The sequence below is a fragment of the Grampus griseus genome (genome assembly GCF_964374135.1).
Source record: "Grampus griseus genome assembly, chromosome: 17".
NCBI lineage: Eukaryota > Metazoa > Chordata > Mammalia > Artiodactyla > Delphinidae > Grampus > Grampus griseus.
This window is the reverse complement of record NC_139011.1, coordinates 81,078,968-81,098,613: the sequence shown is the minus strand read 5'-3', so window position 1 is coordinate 81,098,613 and position 19,646 is coordinate 81,078,968. Positions and strand designations below refer to the sequence as shown.

Here is a 19,646-nt window from a genome sequence, read left to right as displayed (position 1 = left end):
AGCCCGTGCTCCGCAACAAGAGAAGCCACTGCAATGAGAAGCCCGCGCACAACGAAGAGTAGCCCCCCGCTCGTTGCAACTAGAGAAAGCCACGTGCAGCAACAAAGACCCAACGATGAAGACCCAGTGCAGCCAAAAATAAAAATAAATAAATAAATAAATTGATTAAACATTGCTGAAACTTAAGGCAAAGTCTAAGAAGTCTTTATGATGTATATTCTTTTTTTTTTTTTTGCAACTAAAACAGGATTTTTAAAATTGTGGTAAAATGTACATTACATAAAATTTTCCACCTTAGCTATTTTTAAGTGGCACTAAGTACCTTCACATTGTTGGGCGACCGTCACTACGATCCACCTCCAGAACTTTCTCATCTTCCCAAAGTGAAGCTGTGTCCCCAGGAAACACTAGCTCCCCAGCCCGTTAACCACTGTCTGTCTCTGTGAATTTGTTTGGTGTAGGGACCTCGTATAAGTGGACTCATACACTATTTGTCTTTTTGTGTCTGGCTATATTCTTTATTTTAGATAACTTATTGATAACTTTTTTATTCTATGAGTGACACATATCTGTTTTGCAAAATATAGGAAATACATAAACCAAAGGAAGAAAATAGACGTCACCTTTAAGTTCTACTCAGATAACCGCTAACAACATTTTTTTATCTTTTAGAGAGAGAGAGACATTATAATTTGTTTTCTGCTTTTCAGTTAGCAGGGTATCATGAATATGTTTCCATGTCCTTAAATATTTTCTGTGTAACCATTTCTCTTCCGCCTCTCTTCCGGGTATCGCCTCATAATTTTTTATAGTTTTTTTAGTTGAAGTATAGTTGATTTACAGGTTTCAGGTGTACAGCAAAATGGTTCAGTTATACATGTACAGATATGTATATATTCTTTTTCAGATTTTTTCCATTATAGTTACTACAATATACTGAGTGTAGTTTCCTGTGCTATACCATAGGTCCTTGTTGTTTATTTTATATATAGTAGTGTGTGTCTGTCAGTCCCAAACTCCTAATTTATACCTCTCCCTTTCCTTTCTGGTAACCGTAAGCTTGTTGTCTATGTCTGTGAGTCTATTTCTGTTTTGTAAATAAGTTCATTTGTATCATTTTTTTACATTCCACATATAAGTGATATCATATGATATTTGTCCTTCTGTTTGTGACTTACTTCACTTAGTATGTTGATTTCTAGGTCCATCCACGTTGCTGCAAATGGCATTATTTCATTCTTTTTTATGGCTGAGTAGTATTCCATTGTATATGAGCACCACAGCTTCTTTATCCACTCCTCCATCGATGGACATTTAAGTTGCTTCCATGTCTTGGCTATTGTAAATTGTGCTGCGGTGAACACTGGGATGCATGTGTCTTTTCAAATTAGAGTTTTCTCCAGGTATATCAGAGGCATCATAATTTAATGAACAGTCTCCTTCCTGTTCTCGTGCAGTCAGGTTCCAAGGTCTGTCTGTCTGTGTGCCCGACTTCACCGTCCTGAATGGTGGCTCCTTGACGTTTGGCCTGGTGTCTGTGGAGCAGGTCTGCCTGTGAGCAGCTCACTGACCAGGCATCTCTTCTTTTTCCAGGATGACAGAGCTTTTCAGTTTGATTGACACCATGTGGCCTCCAGTGGCGCCTCTGAAAGCACCAGGCCACGGGCCAGCCTTCGAGGTAAGCCCAGCATTGCAGCGTCCCCCAACCCCACACCCCCCATCGCACCTGCTCTGTGGCCACCAGGCGCTGAGCCAGTGCCAGCCCACAGTGCACATCCCCAAGAAGCCCAGGTCCAGAGGGTACGAGCCGGTACAGAGATCCAGACCCACTCGCCTCGCTCACAGGCTGCGGCCTGGCTGCCTTCCACACGGTGCCACGCGCATGCCTCCTGAGGTTACTTTACGTGACGCCTCTCGACCCCCATCGTCGAGGGCCACTGTGCACTGAGGGTCTCAGCCTCGCACCGAATAAGAAGCAGGTGGCTTCCCCGCCACCTTCCTGTCAGTAGTAGAACCAACACTTAGTCACCAATTAGAGCAAAAACTCAGTAAACAAAACCCATGGGTATCGGTTCAGCCGCCAGCTCAGCCAGGGGTTTCCCTTTCCTTCCTCATCACATTGCTTATGGCAGCCAGTTGCTCACAGGTAGCAAAATCGAGCGATGAAAATGTGCCCCTACTCCCCGCCCTGAGCCCTGTCCAGCAGGCTGGCAGCGGCTGCTTCGGGCTTTAGTCCCCAAGCTGAGAACGGGGGCTGCCGTGCTTGTGTGGTAGCTGACTTCCTAGCACAGGCCGAGACAGTGGCTGTGTCCTGTGCTAGACCAGCAGCCTAGTGGTCAGGAATGCCATTTCTAGATTACTTCCAGGGAAGAAGTTTCTAACTGGTGTCTTCAGTGTACTCTGAAGAATAAACTTCTAAAATGAAATCTTGAATTGGTAATAAACTCAAAAGCACAGACGTTCTTATGCTTGTTTCCAGAGAGAAACAACATAACCCGTCTCTTACAGAGCCTTCCAGAGAAACAGCCTGCATCTGTGAATAAAGAGGTCTTTATTAAAGAGTGGATTTATATTAATAGTGTATTTGAGTCTTTTAACAACACATTCGCCTTCATTTTAAACAGGAAAAAACTCATCTGCCTCCTCCTAGCTTCTGTTACGTCCTCACTGCTCATCCAAACCTGGGACAAATTGATGCAATTGAAGAAGGCTCTATTTCGAAGCTTTACCAGCCTCCGATTCCCCGCTGCTTAAGAGAAATTCTCCAGGTGGCGTCTTTGTTTGTACCCTGGTCTCAGTTACTTTGCTGTGTCCGTGAGCTTGGGGAGACATTCCTCTCTGTTTTCAATACCTTTCCAGACTGATGGCCCCTGTACCCGTTGCAGTTTCTATGCCAGAGTGATTTACCAAAGACCACAGGTAATCCATCTCTCTTTTCTCAAATCGTGTTGCATAGCTTATTAAAGGATAATCTCTCTCAGAAACTGCTGCAGTACCAAAAGAGAAAAACACTGTTGAACTTGAGCTGGGTGCACTCTGTGCTGACACGGTGGTCAGTCCATTCCTTGTGCAGGTGGGGCTGCAGCCCCTGGTGAAGCGCTGGGTGTGCAGCCGCCAGGGGGAACCCGCCCGGCTCTGCCCAGGCATGTCGGCCCCTTTCTGACACAGGCAGGCTGTAGAAAGGAAGGAGCAGCTGAAGCCTCCTTTCCGGGGTGAAAGTAGGAGTCTCAGGATGGAGCTCAGCCATTTCTAAGGTCTCTTTCTTCCGCAGTCGAGAGGAGCCTGTGGTCGCTGGGAGACCTTAGGCAGCTCTCTGGGGCAGCACCCAAGTCAGAGGGCCGAGGCCAGGGGAGGGGTGCTCTCGGCCCACGAGTGCATGCCCTCAGTCCTGCAGGAGCCTCCACTGGACCTTAGCTCAGAGCTGGACAGGGGCGTGCCACAGCCACTCCCTGTTCGCTTGTAGGCACTCGAGAGAGAATCAGCACCTGTCCCGGAACTCGAGGGCTCTCATCTTCCTCCCTGTAACTTTCTCTAACTTCCTGTGTGTAATCACCCTCTCAACCACGTGAGCACTCTCTCCCACCCAAGTCACAGCTCCTGACCGTGCCACCACCTCCTCCGCCCGGTCGTGTCAGCCGCCATGCCATGTGGGATCCGCAGCCTTCCTACAGGGGCCTTCCCAGCCAAACCCTTGTCCCCATTTGCATCTACTGGATCCTAATGGCAGAGTGGCATTATGTCCTAATCACCTCCCGAAGGCCCCATCTCCCATTACCATCACGTCACATTGGAGTGTAGGACTCCAGCATATGAACTGGTGGGGCGGGGAGAGGCAGAGGAGGGGGACATAAACATTCAGTTCGTAACTATTCCTAACCCTTGGGAAGCTTGTATCTAGCAGGAAAGAAGAGTGTGTGTGCTGACGGTAAGGCAATGTGATGATATGTGAACACGTGGCATTGGGAGGAAGGGCATGGCTTCTTCCTGGTGGGTCAGAGGGCAGGCAGAGTGGAGCCAGGGACGGGCAGGTCTCCCCCCGCAAAGGAGCCCTTAAACCAGCTGCAAGGTGGGAGCTCACGGGGCTCAGCCGTGTCCTGGGGGCTGCTGACCAAGACACACAAAGGCTATTGCATGTTTTGAAATACTTATTGAAATGATACCAGAAATTGTTAGTGTTAATAATAATCATCTAAGATTATTGCTTTTAAAAAATAATTTTGGCTCTAAGAAAAGCTTCTAAGTTAACAGCCTGACTGTGTCTTTGAATTATAGGTAAACAGTTCGCTTCTGGAGCCAAGGGAGCTGTGGCTGGTGGTGACCGACGTTACTCTGCAAACACAGGACGAGGGCTCGGGTCTCCCCAAAACCATGCCTGTGCGCGTGGCCCCCTCATGCGTGCTGGGCCAGGAAGTCCGGGACGCGCTCTCTGAGGCCACCTCCAAGAGCTTCTTCTTCAGGGATGCTCTCCGAGACCAGGGTATGCTTTCGTCTTACTGACGGCTCTGATGTGGTGACTGAGAGATGCCAGAAAATGGCTTTGTGGATTCTTGATGTCTCTGTCTTGCTCTGGAAATGCAGGCCCCATCCCGAAGTCCACTGCGGACAAGACCCCTGTGATGGCCACATGGACAGAACCAGAACCCCCTGCATGCAGTGCCGGCACAGCAGCAGGAGATGCCAGTGGTCACTCAAGGGTGGTCTGTTGGGGTCACACTTTACAGGTGCAGAAGCCACCTGAAGCCACTGCCTGGCGCATCACTTTTTAAAACAAATGAAAAGCTAGAACATGAAAAGCTAGAACATTTAAACACGTGCTTTCGTCCCTCAGTATCCACTCCTCTGCGGACACCAAGACCTGCAGGTGCTCAGGTCCCTTCTGTAAAATGGTGGTATCTGCATATGAGCTGCACACATCCTCCCATTTTTTTAAAAAAATAAATTTATTTATTTATTTATTTTTGGCTGTGTTGGGTCTTCGTTGCTGTGCACGGGCTTTCTCTAGTTGCGGCGAGCGGGGGCTACCCTTTGTTGCCGTGCGTGGGCTTCTCATTGCGGTGGCTTCTCTTGTTGTGGAGCACGGGCTTTAGTAGTTGTGGCACATGGGCTCAGTAGTTGCTGCACATGGGCTCTAGAGTGCAGGCTCAGTAGTTGTGACCCATGGGCTTAGTTGCTCTGCGGCTTGTGGGATCTTCCCGGCCCAGGGCTCGAACCCGTGTCCCCTGCATTGGCAGGCAGATTCTTAACCACTGCGCCACCAGGGAAGCCCTCCTCCCACACTTTAAATCTTCTCCAGATCACTTACGATACCTAATACGATGTCAGTGCTGTGTAAATACTTGCCGGTGTGCAGCAAATTCAGATTTTGCTTTCTGGAACTTTTTTCCCAAATATTTTCCATCCACCGTTGTTTGAATCTGTGCTAGTTTGAATCTGCAGGTGCAGAACCTGCAGATACAGAGACCTAACTGTATGCTTAGATTAGTCAGTACTTTTTTCCAAGAATCAAAGTAGGGTCCTGCTTAGACTGTATATTTTTCAGTGTATATAACTTGCATGACAGGATTTGCCTTTAGGAATGGAGTTTGAACGCAGTGTTTGTGTGCTCTTACAGCCTAGTGCGCAAGGCTTTGGGCTTCCTTTCTGCACGGTGCCGTGTCTCTGGACACACGGGGGCCGCACAGTGGTGCCCTTGGCTCCCCCAGTCCCCCCAGCTCCCAGGTGGCTGGCAGAGGACACATCTCTACTGGCAGGAGAACTCGCTTGTTTCAAACCTCAGAGCTGCAGTAATCTGAAGTGTCTCTGTTGGCAGGTCAGCTTGTTTGTGTTGCACGAACTGTCCTCCTGCTTCCAAAGCCCCAGCTGGGTGTGGCCTCTGGTGCCTGGGAGCTGACGAGCCCTGTGAGCCTCGATGAGCTGGATTCTGTCACTCGGGTCAACTCCATTTGCAGCGTCCAAGGTGGGTAGTCGATTTTGATGGAAGAGGTATTTGTATTTCCTTAAGTATCACACTTACCTTATATTCATTTGCTCATTTGTTCATCGAGTATTTCTTGCGTGCCTGACATTGGATGCGTGACAAAGACGCGACCAGAGACAGGACGGCAGCCTGCCGTGCTCTGAGTGCCTGTCGCCAGGACCTCACCTGTAGGAGGCACGGACAGGAGCCCTGAGCTGAGATGGCAGGGGAGGGGGGCTGGTCAGGTGCAGGGTGGGGGCAGGAGGAGAGCAGGGCTTACAAAGGCTGCTGACAGGGCAGGTGGATAAGCGCCAGAGTCTGGGAAGAGACTGCAGGGGCATCTGGAGGGGCCGGAGGGGCTGCGGCCTCAGGTAGCACGCAGGGTGGGGGGCGAAACAGGGCAAGGAAGTAGATCTGCAGGTGGATTAGTCAGGAGGGAAACTGACAGGTAGGGTAACAAATTCAGTACAGGGGAGCGAGACGTGGACGGAGGGCAGGAATGTCTGTGAAAGCAATTTGCTGAATTAATTTCCAAAAAGTACAGAAATTCCAAAAGTAACATTGATGGCCTGTCTCTTCCACCCTTGGACCACTAGATTCCTGAACCCCACTATGGTTTTTATGAACAGCAAAAGCTGTGATGCCACTGATGCTTGAATCCACGGTCCCTGTGTGCTTGTGAGATTGAGCACGTGTTCATTGTGTTGAGGCCCTTTGGATTTTCCCTTCTTTGCGTTTCCTTTTACCGTTAGTACCGAAACATAACTGCTACAGCCTGGTGGTCCTGAAGAAGGCAGGCTCTGTCACCTGTGTCCGGGTCCCCACTTTCTCATCTCTGCAACAGGGATAACAGGACTGACCCCAAAGCCTTGCTGAGGAGTAAATGAGCTGGTGGCGAAGGCGGACATTCAGTGCTCCGGGCGGCAGGCGGCTGGCTGGGGGCTGGAGGCAGTGACGGCAGGGCTGGGGCGCCAGGGCCCTCAGGATTGCTCTGGCAGAGTTGGTCAAGGCCTTCCAGACAGGTGAGGGCACGTGGAGAACGCCGGGCAGCCGTGAGAGCTTCGTGTGCTGGCGGAGCGGGGCTGTCGTGGGCAGGCTGGCCCTGTGCTGTTCTGCCGTCCCCGGCCGTGTTAACGAGGTGAGATGGTCAGATTTTTGTCTTAAATGAAGCGATTCTTTCAGCACCACGGATGGATTGACTGTGGTGCAAAGCGGGGGCTGGCTGTTGGCAGGAAGATGATTGCGCTGCTGTTTGGAGGAGCACGGGGGAGGCTGGCCGCGAGGCTGGAGGCCGAGAGGGCCAAACTCGAGCAGTCTCAGGCAGCCTGTCCACGGCCTGTGGTTTCCAGCCGCCCGCCGAGAGGCTCCCATCCCCTCACCTCTCTCAGAGCGGGGTCGCTCCCGGGCGCAGAGCAGGGAAGGATGAGGAAGCAGCCCCCAAGTGACAGTCCCCACCCCTCCCACTTTGGCTTTAGGAGACCACAGGCATCGCCACCACCCGAAGCACCATTTTATGAGAAAGTGCACCTGAAGAGCTGGCTTCCTGAGGAGGGTTTGGAACCTGACCCACTCTTACCTGCAGCCAGGGAGTAAGAAGCACAGAGGTGCAGGCAGAGGAGAATGTGTAGACACTTGTAGGGACAGAGAGAAGACCCGAGTTTTCTGAAGACCCTAATATTTTTTGTTTTTGTTTTTTGGGTTTTTTTTTGCGGTACGCGGGCCTCTCACTGCTGTGGCCCCTCCCGTTGCGGAGCACAGGCTCCGGACGCGCAGGCTCAGCGGCCATGGCTCACGGGCCCAGCCGCTCCGCGGCATGTGGGATCTTCCCGGACCGGGGCACGAACCCGTGTCCCCTGCATCGTCAGGCGGACTCCCAACCACTGCGCCACCAGGGAAGCCCCTAATATTTTTAAAAATAATAATTTATAGTGAGATTTACAGAACACAGACTTAACCACTTTAAAGTGAGAAGCTCAGTGGCAGTGCATTTACAGGGTTGTGCAGCCACCTCCTATTTTACATTTTGGCTTTTGTCATCTGAGTGGCTTTGAAAACAAAGTGGCAGTCTGGTTTTCAATCACAGTGTCATTGAGATGAAACTCACCCTTTTAAAGTGTACAGCTCGCTGTTTCTAGTGTGCTCACACAGTTGTGCAAGCACGCCCACTGACTAGCCCCAGAGAGGAACCCGTGTCTGTCCGCAGTCATGCCCCGTCCCCGCCCAGCCCCTGGCTTCTGCTTCTCTACCTTCAGTCTCATGGACACGCACATGAATCCTGCACTGTGTGCGCCTTGGTTTCTGGCTGCTTTCACTCAGCAGAACATTTTCGAGGCATTTCTCAGGCTGCATTCCTTTCTGTGGCTGAATATTCCATTGTATGGGTAGACCCTGTTTTGTTTAAACATTCATCAGTTGATGCACATTTTTTTTGATACTGTGATTCATGCTGCTGTGAATATTCATGTAAGGCCTTTGGGTGGACGTGTATTTTCCGCTCTTTGGGTGTATTCCTGTTGTTTCAGATGGTGTTCATGTGGGCCATGATCATAAGTAGAGAACAGCGGCAGAACCAGGAAGAAGCTATGCTCCCTCCAGAGAAGGTAACCCTTCCGAGGGACAGAACTGAGGCTGAGATTGGGCCCTCCCGGCGCAGACAGCATGACCACAGGGCAGTGTCGGGAAGCGTGGCCCACGGTGAGAGATCCAGTGTCCACTGTGGCCTCTCTGGAGAAGGGCAGTGTTGATGGAGGGTCTCTGGCCAGCAGCACCCGTGGAGCGACACCTGGGCAGTGGAGGGAGAGCTGGGCCAGCAAAGTCCTCCTTGTGCCCCCAGAGCAGAGCTCCGCGACAGGTCGCATCCCCTGTGCTTCACGTCCTCACCAGCATTTGGTGTTCGCAGGGCTTTAGATTTTAGATTGTCAGCCATTCTGACAGGTGTGTGATGGTGCCTCATTGCTATTTTAGTTTGCGTTTCCCTGACCACACGTGACGTGGAGCGACTTTCACGTGCTCATTTGCCATGCGTATATCTTCTGTGGTGAGGTGTCTGTGAAGCACTTTGGTCCATTTTTTATTCGGGTTGTTCATTTTCTTATTGTTGAGTTTTAAGAGTTTTTTCATATATTTTGGATAACAGCCCTTTGTCAGATAGGTCTTTTGCAAATATTTTTTCCTGTCCTTGGCTTGTCTCTTCATTTTCTTAACAGCGTCTGCAGACCAGTTTTAATTTTAATGAAGTCCAACATCAACTTGTTTTTTTCATGAATTGTGCTTTTGGTGAATCTAAACACTTGTTGTCTGATCCAAGGTCACCCAGATTTTCTCCTGTTTTCTTCTAGGAGTTGTACAGTTTTGCATTTTACACTTAAGTCTATGATCCATTTTCAGTTAAATTTTGTGAAAGGTGTAAGGTCTTTCTGGATTCATTTTTTTCCCATGTGTTTTGTCAGTTGTTCTGTCACTGTTGAAAAGGCTGTCCTTTCTCTATTGAAATGTCAAAGATCAGTCGACTATATTTATGTGGGTCTATTTCTAGGCTCTCTATTCTGTTGCACTGACTTACTTGTTCTCTCACTGCTACAACACTGTCCTGATTACGGCAGCGCTGGTGTGTGTAGTCCTCCAGCGTGTTCTTCATTATTGTCTTGGCTATTCTAGGTCTTTGTCTCTTCCACATAAACTTTAAAATCGGTTTGTTGGGGGCTTCCCTGGTGGCGCAGTGGTTGAGAGTCTGCCTGCCGATGCAGGGGACACGGGTTCGTGCCCCAGTCCAGGAGGATCCCGCATGCCGCGGAGCGGCTGGGCCCGTGAGCCATGGCCACTGAGCCTGCGCGTCCGGAGCCTGTGCTCCGCAACGGGAGAGGCCACAACAGTGAGAGGCCTGCGTACCGCAAAAAAAACACGGTTTGTTGGTATCCACAGAATAACTTGCTGGGATTTTGATTGGGATTGTGTCGAATCTGTAGAGCAACTTAGAAAAAATGTACATCTTAACACTGTTGAGTCTTCCTGTACGTAAACATGGAGTATCTCACCGTTGATTTCTTTCAGCAGAGTTTTGTACTTTTCCTCATATAGATCTTGTACATATTTTGCTGCACTTATACCTAAGTATTTCATTTATGTTAGCTAATGTAAATGGTGTTGTGTGTTTTTAATTTCAAATTCCCTCGTTTATTGTTAGTATATAGGAAAACAATTGACTTTTGTATTTTAACCTTGTATCCTACAACCTAGCTACAAACATGTTTGTAGTTCTAGATTTTTTTGTTGTTGATTCTTTGGGATATTCTACAGAGAAAACTGTCATCTGTGGACAGGAGAGTGTTTTTCTTCATTCCCGACCTGTATACATTTTATTTCCTTTTCTGGCCTCTGGCATAAACTGGGACTCCCAGCACCAGGTTGCATAGAAGCAGTGAGAGGGGACTTCCTTGCCCTGTTGCTCATCTTAAGGAGAAAGCATCAACTTTTCTTTCTCACCATTAGGTAATGATGTTAGCTGTAGGGGGTTTGTTTGTTTGTTGTCTTTTCTGCTAAAGATAATCTCTTTATTCCACACATTGAAGGAAAAGAACCCTGCTCTTCTCCTACTGCTCTCTTCCTTCCCCTGAAGTTGGTTCTGTGTGTTGCTAAGGTCAATACTGTCCTGTAGCTATAAAGCCTTGCACTTTGTCTACAGGTTGATCCTCAAAGATGAAAATCAATAAATGGTATTTTGGGACTTCCCTTGGTGGTCTGGTGGTTAAGACTTCGCCTTCCAGTGCAAGGGGTGTGGATCCAGTCCCTGGTTGGGGAGCTAAGATCCCACATGCCTCACAGCCAAAAAAACAAAACGTAACTCAGAAGCAATATTGTAACAAATTAAATAATGACTTTAAAAATGGTCCACATGAAAAAAATCTTTAAAAATGGTATTTTGATTATTATGATTATATAAATACTTTTAGCTGAATGGGAAACTAGTCTACACACTCTAGTTCCTTTCTTCTATGGTTTTTTTCATGGAGTTTTATGTTGACTTTTATTTTCCTAGCACTGCCTGCCCTACACCCTAATTTTCTCCCAAATTCTCAAAAAACGGTGACAAATCTTTGGAGTCATCCTTTTCCTTTGTAATCTCCCTCCTGGAGCCTTCTGTCCCTCTGAACCAATCTTGACTAGTTGCTCTGTTGTCAGCTATTGTCCTGGGCCTCCCTTCTATTTATCATTTAGGTTCGATTCATTCTTTCCTAAATCACATAACTTCTTTATTGGTTTATTCTGTCTGTAGGTTTTTTGTAAATTTCTTTACCAAGTTGTGGAAACCCCCTCTAGGCTACTGAGAGTTTTTATCATGAATGGGTGTTGGATTTTGTCCAGCACTTTTTCTGCATCTATTGATATGATCATACGATTTTTCTTTAGTCTGTTGATATGATAAATTACAGTAATTGATTTTTTAAATACTGAACCAGCCTTATAAACCTGTAATAAATCCCATTTGGTCATGGTATAATCCTTTTTTTATATAGTTGGATTAGATTGCTAATATCTTGTTAAGGGCTTTTGTAACTATGTTCATGAGAGATATTGGTCTGTAGTTTTCCTTTCATGTAATGTCTTTATCTAGATTTGATACTAGGTGAATGCTGTCCTCAGAGGTTGAGTTAGGAAGTATTCCTTCTGCTACTATCTTCATGGAAGAAATTATAGAGTATTGGTATAGTTCCTTTCTTAAACGTTTGATAGAATTTATCAGTGAACCCATCTGGGCCTGGTGCTTTCTGTTTTGGAAGGTTATGCATTATTGATTCAATTGCTTTAATATAGGCTTACCTTGTTTTATTGAGCTTGGTAGATCCTGCATTTTTCACAAATTGAAGTTCTGTGGCATCCCTGTGTCAAGCAAGTCTTTCAGTGCTATTTTTCAACGGCATTTTGCTCACTTTGTGTCTTGGTGTCACGTTTTGGTAATTTGTGCAATATTTCAGATTTTTTCATTATGACTACGTTTGCTGTGGCGATCTGTGGTCAGTGATGTTTGATGCTACTGTTACAAAAACATCATGACTTGCTGAAGGCTCAGATGATGGTTAGCATAGTTTAGCAATTAAGTATTCTTTAATTAAGTGGGGTTTTTTAGACATAATGTATTTATTGCACACTTAATAGACTACAGTATAGTGTAGACATAACTTTTGTATGCACTGGGAACCTCCCAGATCCACGTGACTCGCTTTATGGCAGTATTCGCTTTATTGTGGTGAGTGGTCTGGATCCGAGCCCACAGTATCTCTGAGGTGTGCCCGTAGGTCTCGGCCTATTCAGATCACTAGTTTCTTCTTGTGGGAGTTTTTGCAGATTGTGTCTTTCAGGGACTTGGTCCATTTCACTTAAGTTATTGAATTTGGGTGCATAGAGTTATTTCTGACATTCCTTTATTATCCTTTTAATTATTCCTTTATTGTCCTTTTATTACTGATCCACGGGATCAGTAATGATGGCCCCTCTTTCATTTCTGATATAAATAATTTGTTTCTTCTCTCTTTTATCCTTGGTTATCCTAGCTAGAAGTTCATTAATTTTTATTGACCTTTTCAAAGAACCAACTTTTGGGTTTCTTGATTTTTTCCTACTGATTTCCTGTTTTCAATGTCATTGATTTCTGCTCTAATTTTTGTTATTGCTTATGTTCTCCCTACTTTGTGTTTTAGTTTGCTTATCTTTTTCTTGTTTCTTAAGATGAAAGCTTAGACTATCTATTTTAGATGTTTTCAAATATTTACATTTAGTGCTGTAAACTTCTCTAAGCACTGCTTTTGCTGCATCCCACAAGTTTTGATGTGTTTTTGTTTTCATTTAGTTCAAGGTATTTTTAAATTTCTCTTGAGATTTTTTCTTTGACCCACGTGTTATTTAGAAGTGCATTGTTTAATCTCCAAGTATTTGGGGGGTTTCCAGTTGTCTTTCTGTTATTGATTTCTGTTTAATTCCATCGTGGTTTAGGAGCATATTTAGTATGATTTTTATACCTTTAAATGTGTTAAGGTGTGTTTTGTGGCCCAGAATGTGGTCTGTCTGGATGAATGTCCCATGAGAGCTTGAGAGGAAGGTGTGTCCTTCTCTTGTCGGATGGAGGTGTCTGTAAACATCAGTCAGAACCGGGGAAGGTGCTACTCAGTTCAACTGTGTCTTTATGATTTTCTGCCTGTGGATCTGTCGGTCACTGGTAAGGGGACTTGAAGTCTCCAAACACAATATATACAATACAGCTGTGGGCTTCCCTGGTGGCACAGTGGTTGAGAGTCCGCCTGCCGATGCGGGGGACACAGGTTTGTGCCCCGGTCCGGGAAGATCCCACGTGCCGCGGAGCGGCTGGGCCTGTGAGCCATGGCCGCTGAGCCTGCGTGTCGGGCCTGTGCTCCGCTGAGCCTGTGCTCCGCAATGGGAGAGGACACAACGGTGAGAGGCCCGTGTACCGCAAAAAAAAAAAAAAAAAAAAAAAAAACAATAAAATACAGCCATGGGTCTCTTTCTCTCCTCGCAGTTCTGTCAGTTGACTTCACGTCGTTTTAGCAGCCTGTTGTCAGGCAGACACACATTAAGGACAGATACGTCTCCTGGGAGAACAGACCCCTTTCCCATGAGGTAACGCCCCTCTCGATCCCTGATGCCTTTCCTTGCTCCGAAGTCGGCTGTGTCTGAAATTAATGTAGCTCCAGTTTTCTCTTATTAGCATGAGCATAATATACCTTTTTCTGTCCCTTTGCTTTTCATCTCTGTGTGTCTTTGTGTTTGAAGCAGATCTCTTGTAGACACCGTAGAGATGGCTCACATTTTTTGTCCGCTCTTAAGAGGCTATTTCTTATATTTAGACCATTCACATTTAAAGTGAATATTTATATCATTGGGTTAAGATCTGTCACACGTATATTGTTTTCTGTTCCTGGCTCTTGTTTCTGTTTTTGTTTTCCATTCTCTTCCTGCCTTTTCTCATTCTTTTTTCCCGCTTGGCTGCACCAGGCGGGATCTTAGTTCCCCGACCAGGGATCAAACCCAGGCCCTCGGCAGTGGAAGTGCCAGGTCCTAACCACTGGATGCCAGGGAAGTCCCTGCTATTTCTCATCTTGATTGAGCATTCTGTGTGATTCCATTTTCTCCTCTCAGTATGTCAGTTATACTTCTAGAAAAAATTTTTAGTAGTTGCCCTAGAGTTTGCAATGTACACTTAGAACCAGTCAAATCCACTTTCAGATAACACTGCCCGCTTCAGGGTGTAGCCACATTATCAGTCTCTCCCTCAGTCCCTTATAACAGCTGTCATTCACTTCACTTACAAGGCATAACACTGAACATCCTTGTTACAGATCAGTTTAGAACCACAAAGGTTAAAGATTTTACTTTACCCCCATTTATTCCTTTTCCAGTGCCCTTCTTTTCCTTTATGTAGGTCCAATTTTTGACCTGTATCATTTCATTACCTTCATTACCATTTTAACGTTGAGCAGTCTGGGGGTCTCTCTGAAGCTGTCCTGCAGGCGTGCAGGTGGGTCAGATGGATGTGTACAGACTGTTATCACAGTGCAGCCAGGTCCTCCGAGAAGGCCCAGCTAACTAGGGATTAAGAGAAGACGAAGCCCAGCTGCAAAAACCAGGGATTGGCCCAGCCTCCCACACAGGAGCCCCCAGCCAAGGCAGAGGCCATGCAGGAACCAGCTCCCAGATGGACACAGGGACGGGACCCCCTGCCCTCCAGCCAGCCGTGGGCTGGCCCAGACTGGATTCCATCAAATCCAGGATAGCCCCTCAGCCGTGCTGTGCTCTGCCCTGCCCAGCCTGCCTCAGGAGGGGCTCTCAGCTGGCCTCAGGGTCTCCCTCGGCCGCCTGGACCTGGCAGGACAGCAGGCGTGTTCCCTGAGCAGAGCTGGGATGGACGCAGGGAGTGGCCTGTGCGTCAGTCACTCGCTGAGAACCCGCAACACCTGCCAGGAAGACGTCTCCAGGAGGTGACGGCGCCCATGGCCTCCCTGCCCAAAAGGCGGCTCCAGAGCCGCGGGGACTTCCTTCCAGTCTCTTTTTGGGGACAGCTTTGCAGTTGGTTTTATCTTCCTTGCCCCACTTGACACTTTGTATCTGCCGCTTGCTGGTGGGCGGTGATCTTCCCTGCACTGTGCAGGGGGTGCGGTCACGCAGGGGGCAGAGTCCTGTCCTCAAACCGGGTGTCGACCTTGACCTAGTAGAAGGTCCTGAGCCCCAACTTCTTTCAGCCAGAAAGAAGGGTGGGGACAGTGTGGCAGAGAGCTGGCCGCCCACGAAGGATGGGCCGGAGTGCTTCCCATAGGACCCTCAGGAAGGACCTTTCACAAAGTCGTTTTCATGAACATGGGATACACCTTCCCAAGCCTAATTACAAGAGGTTTCTGTAAATGAGACAAAGAATGTAAAGGCTTTTAACAGCAAACTGCAGCAATTTGCCAGAATTCTCAAACCCTAACAACAGTTGTTGTTTTCCTTCTGATGCTTCTTTAAGTGAATGTCCTAGATACTAAAGGTTAATAGTACAATTCCCAGCTGTCCCCTGGGTTGCCAGAAGGGATTGCCAGTGGTGTGGAGACCCCAGATGAAATGTATTTCCTCAGCCCGTGCCTCGTTCCCTAATTGGAAGGAAATTGCTTAATCCCATGTAAGTGTAAATGCTGTTAACACCCAAAGATATTCTAGGGTAAAGGGAACTGTGGTTTGTAGCAGTCTTCTTTTTCTTAATTCATTTAGCAGACCTGCCAAGGACTGTGTGAGCCTCTGTGCTGACACCCCCTGGGGTGGGAGCCCTCCCCGCAACCTGGACTCTTGACATTCATGAAGACACACCTTCGGCTGTATTATAAGCTCTTATTGGCTTAACTTTTCATTGCTTTGACTCAATCTTGATTAGATTTGCAAGAACAATGAAATTAGCTGGGCAGCCTTTTTAAAATCAAGCTGTATTATTTTCATTTTGCAAAAGCCATTCAAGGATGCACTGCATGAATGCATTTTGATAAACTGAGCCTACTTAGTTCTCATCATTCTGTTTTATCCTCTACAAATAAATTTTCTCCTAATGTTTGTTCTAGTGGAGAATGAAATTCTTTGCTCCAAGAGTGTGAAGGATGACTCTTCTATCTTTCTGGAAACTTAGGTCACATCTTACTTTTTTTAAAATGTCTAATTTCACCACTTTTCAACAAGGATGGTCTGTGATTTGCAGTGAATCTTGATGGTATGTACAATGCTTCACATTCCAAGAAAATCAGACCAACTCAGTCCCCTGTTTAAAATTCCTTTCTGTCTCCTCATCCCTTCCAAGACCAAGTCTGGAATCCCCAGCGAGACCCTCTATGGTCCTGGCCTGCCAGCCTGCGGACTTCACAGCGGTCTCACCTGCCTCTTTTTTCTGCCTGTTTGGCCTCCAGCCCCACCTCAGGGTGAAGAGTGGGCCTGTGCCTCTCCCTACCTGCAGCCCCTCCTCGGGTCCATTCTTTCGGGAAGTCTCCCCTGACACTTAGGCCAGCCTAGAGGCCTCTCTTTTGCACCTCTGAGGGGTCTTTTCCATTTCTCAATTTAGCATGTATTTCATGGTTTTCTTTAATAAACTGATTTTTTTTAGAGCAGTTTTGGGTTCACAGCAAAACCGAGCAGAAGGTACAGCGCTTTTCCGCATTCCCCCACCCCCATACACACACAGCCTCGCCCGCTGTCAGCATCCCCCCTGGATCGTTGATGACCGTGATCGACACGCCATCATCATCCAGAGTCCATAGTTTACAGCAGGGTTCACTCTTGGTGTTGTCATTTTATGGATTTAGACACACTTCGGACATGTAGCCATCATTACAGCGTCATACAGAACAGTTTCCCTGGCCTAAAACCCTCTGCGCTCCACCTCCTCAGCCCTCTCTCCCGCTTAATACCCGGAAACCACTGATCTTTTCACCATCTGTATAGCTTTGCTTTTTCCAGTATGTCCTGTAGTTGGAATCATACAGTGTGTAGCCTTTTGAGCTTGGCTTTTTTCACTTAGTAATACGCTTTTAAGGTCCCTTCATGTCTTTTCATGGCTCAAGAACTCATTTTTTAAAAATCATTGAATAACATTCCACTTTCTAGATAAACCAGAGCTTATGTATCCATCCAGCTACTGAAGGACATCTTGGTTGCTTCCATGTTTGGTAATCCTGAATAAAGCTGCTGTAAACATCACGTGCCGGTGTTGATGTGGACACACATTTTCAGCTCCTTTGTGTAAATACCAAGGAGCGAGATTGTTTGATTGTATGGTAAGACTGTGTTTAATTTTGTAAGAAGTTGCCAAACTGTCTTCCAAAGTGGCTGCACCATTTGCCTCCCCGCCAGCAGTGATGAGAGTTCCTGTTGCTCCACATCCTCACCAGCATTCGGTGCTGTCAGTGTGTGGGCTTTGGCCGTTCTCATAGGTGTGTCGCGGTGTCTCATTGCTGTGTTCTTTTGCATTTCCCTCAAGACGTGATGCTGAACATCTTTTCACATGCTTTTCTCCTGTCTCTGTATCTTCTCTGGTGAGGTGTCTATTCAAGTCTTTGGCCCAATTTTTAATCAGGTTATTCTGATTCTTATTGTTGAGGTTTTTTTGTTGTTGTTGTTGTTTTTTGGGGGGGGGGGCTGTGCTGCGCGGCATATGGGATCTTAGTTTCCCAACCAGGGCTCGAACCCGTGCTCCCTGTATTGGAAAGAGGATTCTTAACCACTGGACCACTAGGGAAGTCCCTTTACTGTTGAGTTTTAAAAGTTCTAATATACTTTGGATGGCAGTCCTTGATCAGAGTGTCTTCTGCAGATATTTTCTCCCATATTTCATGATCTTTTTACTTGTTATTTATCTGCTTTTCCAGCCTGACTGTGGCATCCATGAAAGTGTAGATTGTGGCATCTACCCTATGTTCAAAGTGCTATGTGTATATCCCACGCTAAAGAGCATTGTATATGTATTTGTTTGTTGAATAAATAAATCACAAACGTTGGAGTAAAAAAGAAATGAGGGAACCAGAGAAATCACATAAGAAGAGATACTGACAAACCAATAAGCATATTTCTCTTTCCATGTCGAAGAAGTGGAGCCTAAGCTGTGGAGTTCCAGCCTTACCGTCCAGCAGGCAGTGCTGCCTGTGAGCGTCAGTGCAGTGGGCGGGAGTGGGCGGCAGGGGTCGGAGGTTCTGTGGGAAGCGCCTCTGAAAGGGGTTCCGCCATCTCTGTGCTCACGCGCTTGGACGCAGTAACCCCACTCCATGAGCGCATCCTAAGAGAAGGGTCCAGCACAGAAGGAGCCAGGTAGGCAAATGCCCACCGCCTCGGGCTAGGGCAGTTTGGAGACCTGGTGTCCAGTCAGGAGAGTGGCCGAGAGAACCGGGACCTAAGGGGACAGCCATGCAGCAGCCTAAGGGCAGGACGAGACGGAGCAGGGATGGGGTGCTCGTCACGGCCTCAGAACATGCACGTTGGAAAAAGGCAAAAACGAAAATACTTGGTTAGTAATATGCCTGAGCTTTAAAACCTGCTCTTTGTTGCAATTTTGTGCCATGAATGGAAATTATAAAAAGCTTAGGAACATTTATATAAACTCACAAATGAGAAGCAAACCTGGGGCACCTCATGTTACCGTCTGTGACCTGAGGGGCAAAGAGAAGTTGGGGGACAGAGCCGCCTCTGAGCCCGGGTCTGCTTCCCTGGGCCTAGGCGCTGTGGTCGCCGTGGACGAGAGCACCGCCTGCTCGTGGCCTGCGTGTGACCTGTGTGGCGGTGAGAGACTGGAACGGAGGCCGGAAGACAGGTAGGGGCAGCAGCAGCAGCAGCCCGGGACCCCACTGCCTTGTGCCTTGGGCCAGGGGCCGGGCCCAGGGCACACGGAGGAGGCCGGGCGCCGTGTTTTCTCTCCTCACGACTGGGGTTCTGCGGTTCCCCGAGGCTCTTCCTGTCTTAAAAGAGAGAAGAGCCAGGTTTCCTCAGCTTCGTTGTTATCAGGCGGGAGAAAAAGAACTTGGGGCTAACACGAACGTGAGACACACTTGGTGACGGCACAGCCGACCTCTGCAAGCAGACATCCCTGCCCAGCCTTACCGCCCCCCACCCCGGGGCCCGTCCTCGGCGCCGGTCCTCCGGCCCCCCCGTGACTGTCGGAGGCACGTGCACAGGGCGTGTCAGCACGTTCCTGCTTCTTGACGCCTCACAGGTGGTGGCCTGGACAGGCCTTCCTTGGAAGCAGGAAGAAGCAGAGACACTGGTGGTGGGAGCAGGTTTGCAGTCCGGCCCTTCCCCTTGTTGGCTGCGTGGCTCAGCCGGGGGGGCCCCCACGCCAGGCGCTGCGACCGCAGAGCCCAGGCTGCTTGGGGCCTGTTCTAGGAGCCGGGTTTCTGAGCCCCCCTCTAACACGGCAGACGGACACTCGCTCGCGTGCAGGGAATGTCTGTGTGTCTGCCCGCCACCAGGCTCCCGCGCTCTGTGCCTTCTTGTTTTCAAACAACAGGGGCGCCTTCTCCTGTGGGGACTGCTCCCGCGTGGTCACCTCTCCCCTCCTCAGAAGGCACCTGCAGGTCTTCCTGGACTGCCCCTTGCGACCCCAGTGCACAGTGAGGGTCAAGGTAGGAACAGGTGGGAGCTCGTGCATCCGCGTCCACCTACTGCGCGCCCCCTTCACCCG

At 48.1% G+C, this 19,646-nt stretch overlaps 1 protein-coding gene across 2 annotated transcripts in view; it reads left to right on the top strand.

Annotated features, from left to right (window-relative positions):
• The window catches only part of SPIDR (scaffold protein involved in DNA repair), a 142,075-nt gene that overhangs the window by 77,857 nt on the left and 44,572 nt on the right, over positions 1-19,646 (top strand). For both annotated transcript variants that reach the window (XM_082675007.1, XM_082675006.1), the window contains exons 4-10: positions 1,594-1,678; positions 2,625-2,768; positions 2,860-2,919; positions 4,273-4,477; positions 5,810-5,956; positions 18,686-18,779; positions 19,473-19,587. In XM_082675007.1, coding sequence (XP_082531133.1) covers positions 1,594-1,678; positions 2,625-2,768; positions 2,860-2,919; positions 4,273-4,477; positions 5,810-5,956; positions 18,686-18,779; positions 19,473-19,587 — 850 coding nt within the window. The remainder of the gene's footprint in view (positions 1-1,593; positions 1,679-2,624; positions 2,769-2,859; positions 2,920-4,272; positions 4,478-5,809; positions 5,957-18,685; positions 18,780-19,472; positions 19,588-19,646) is intronic.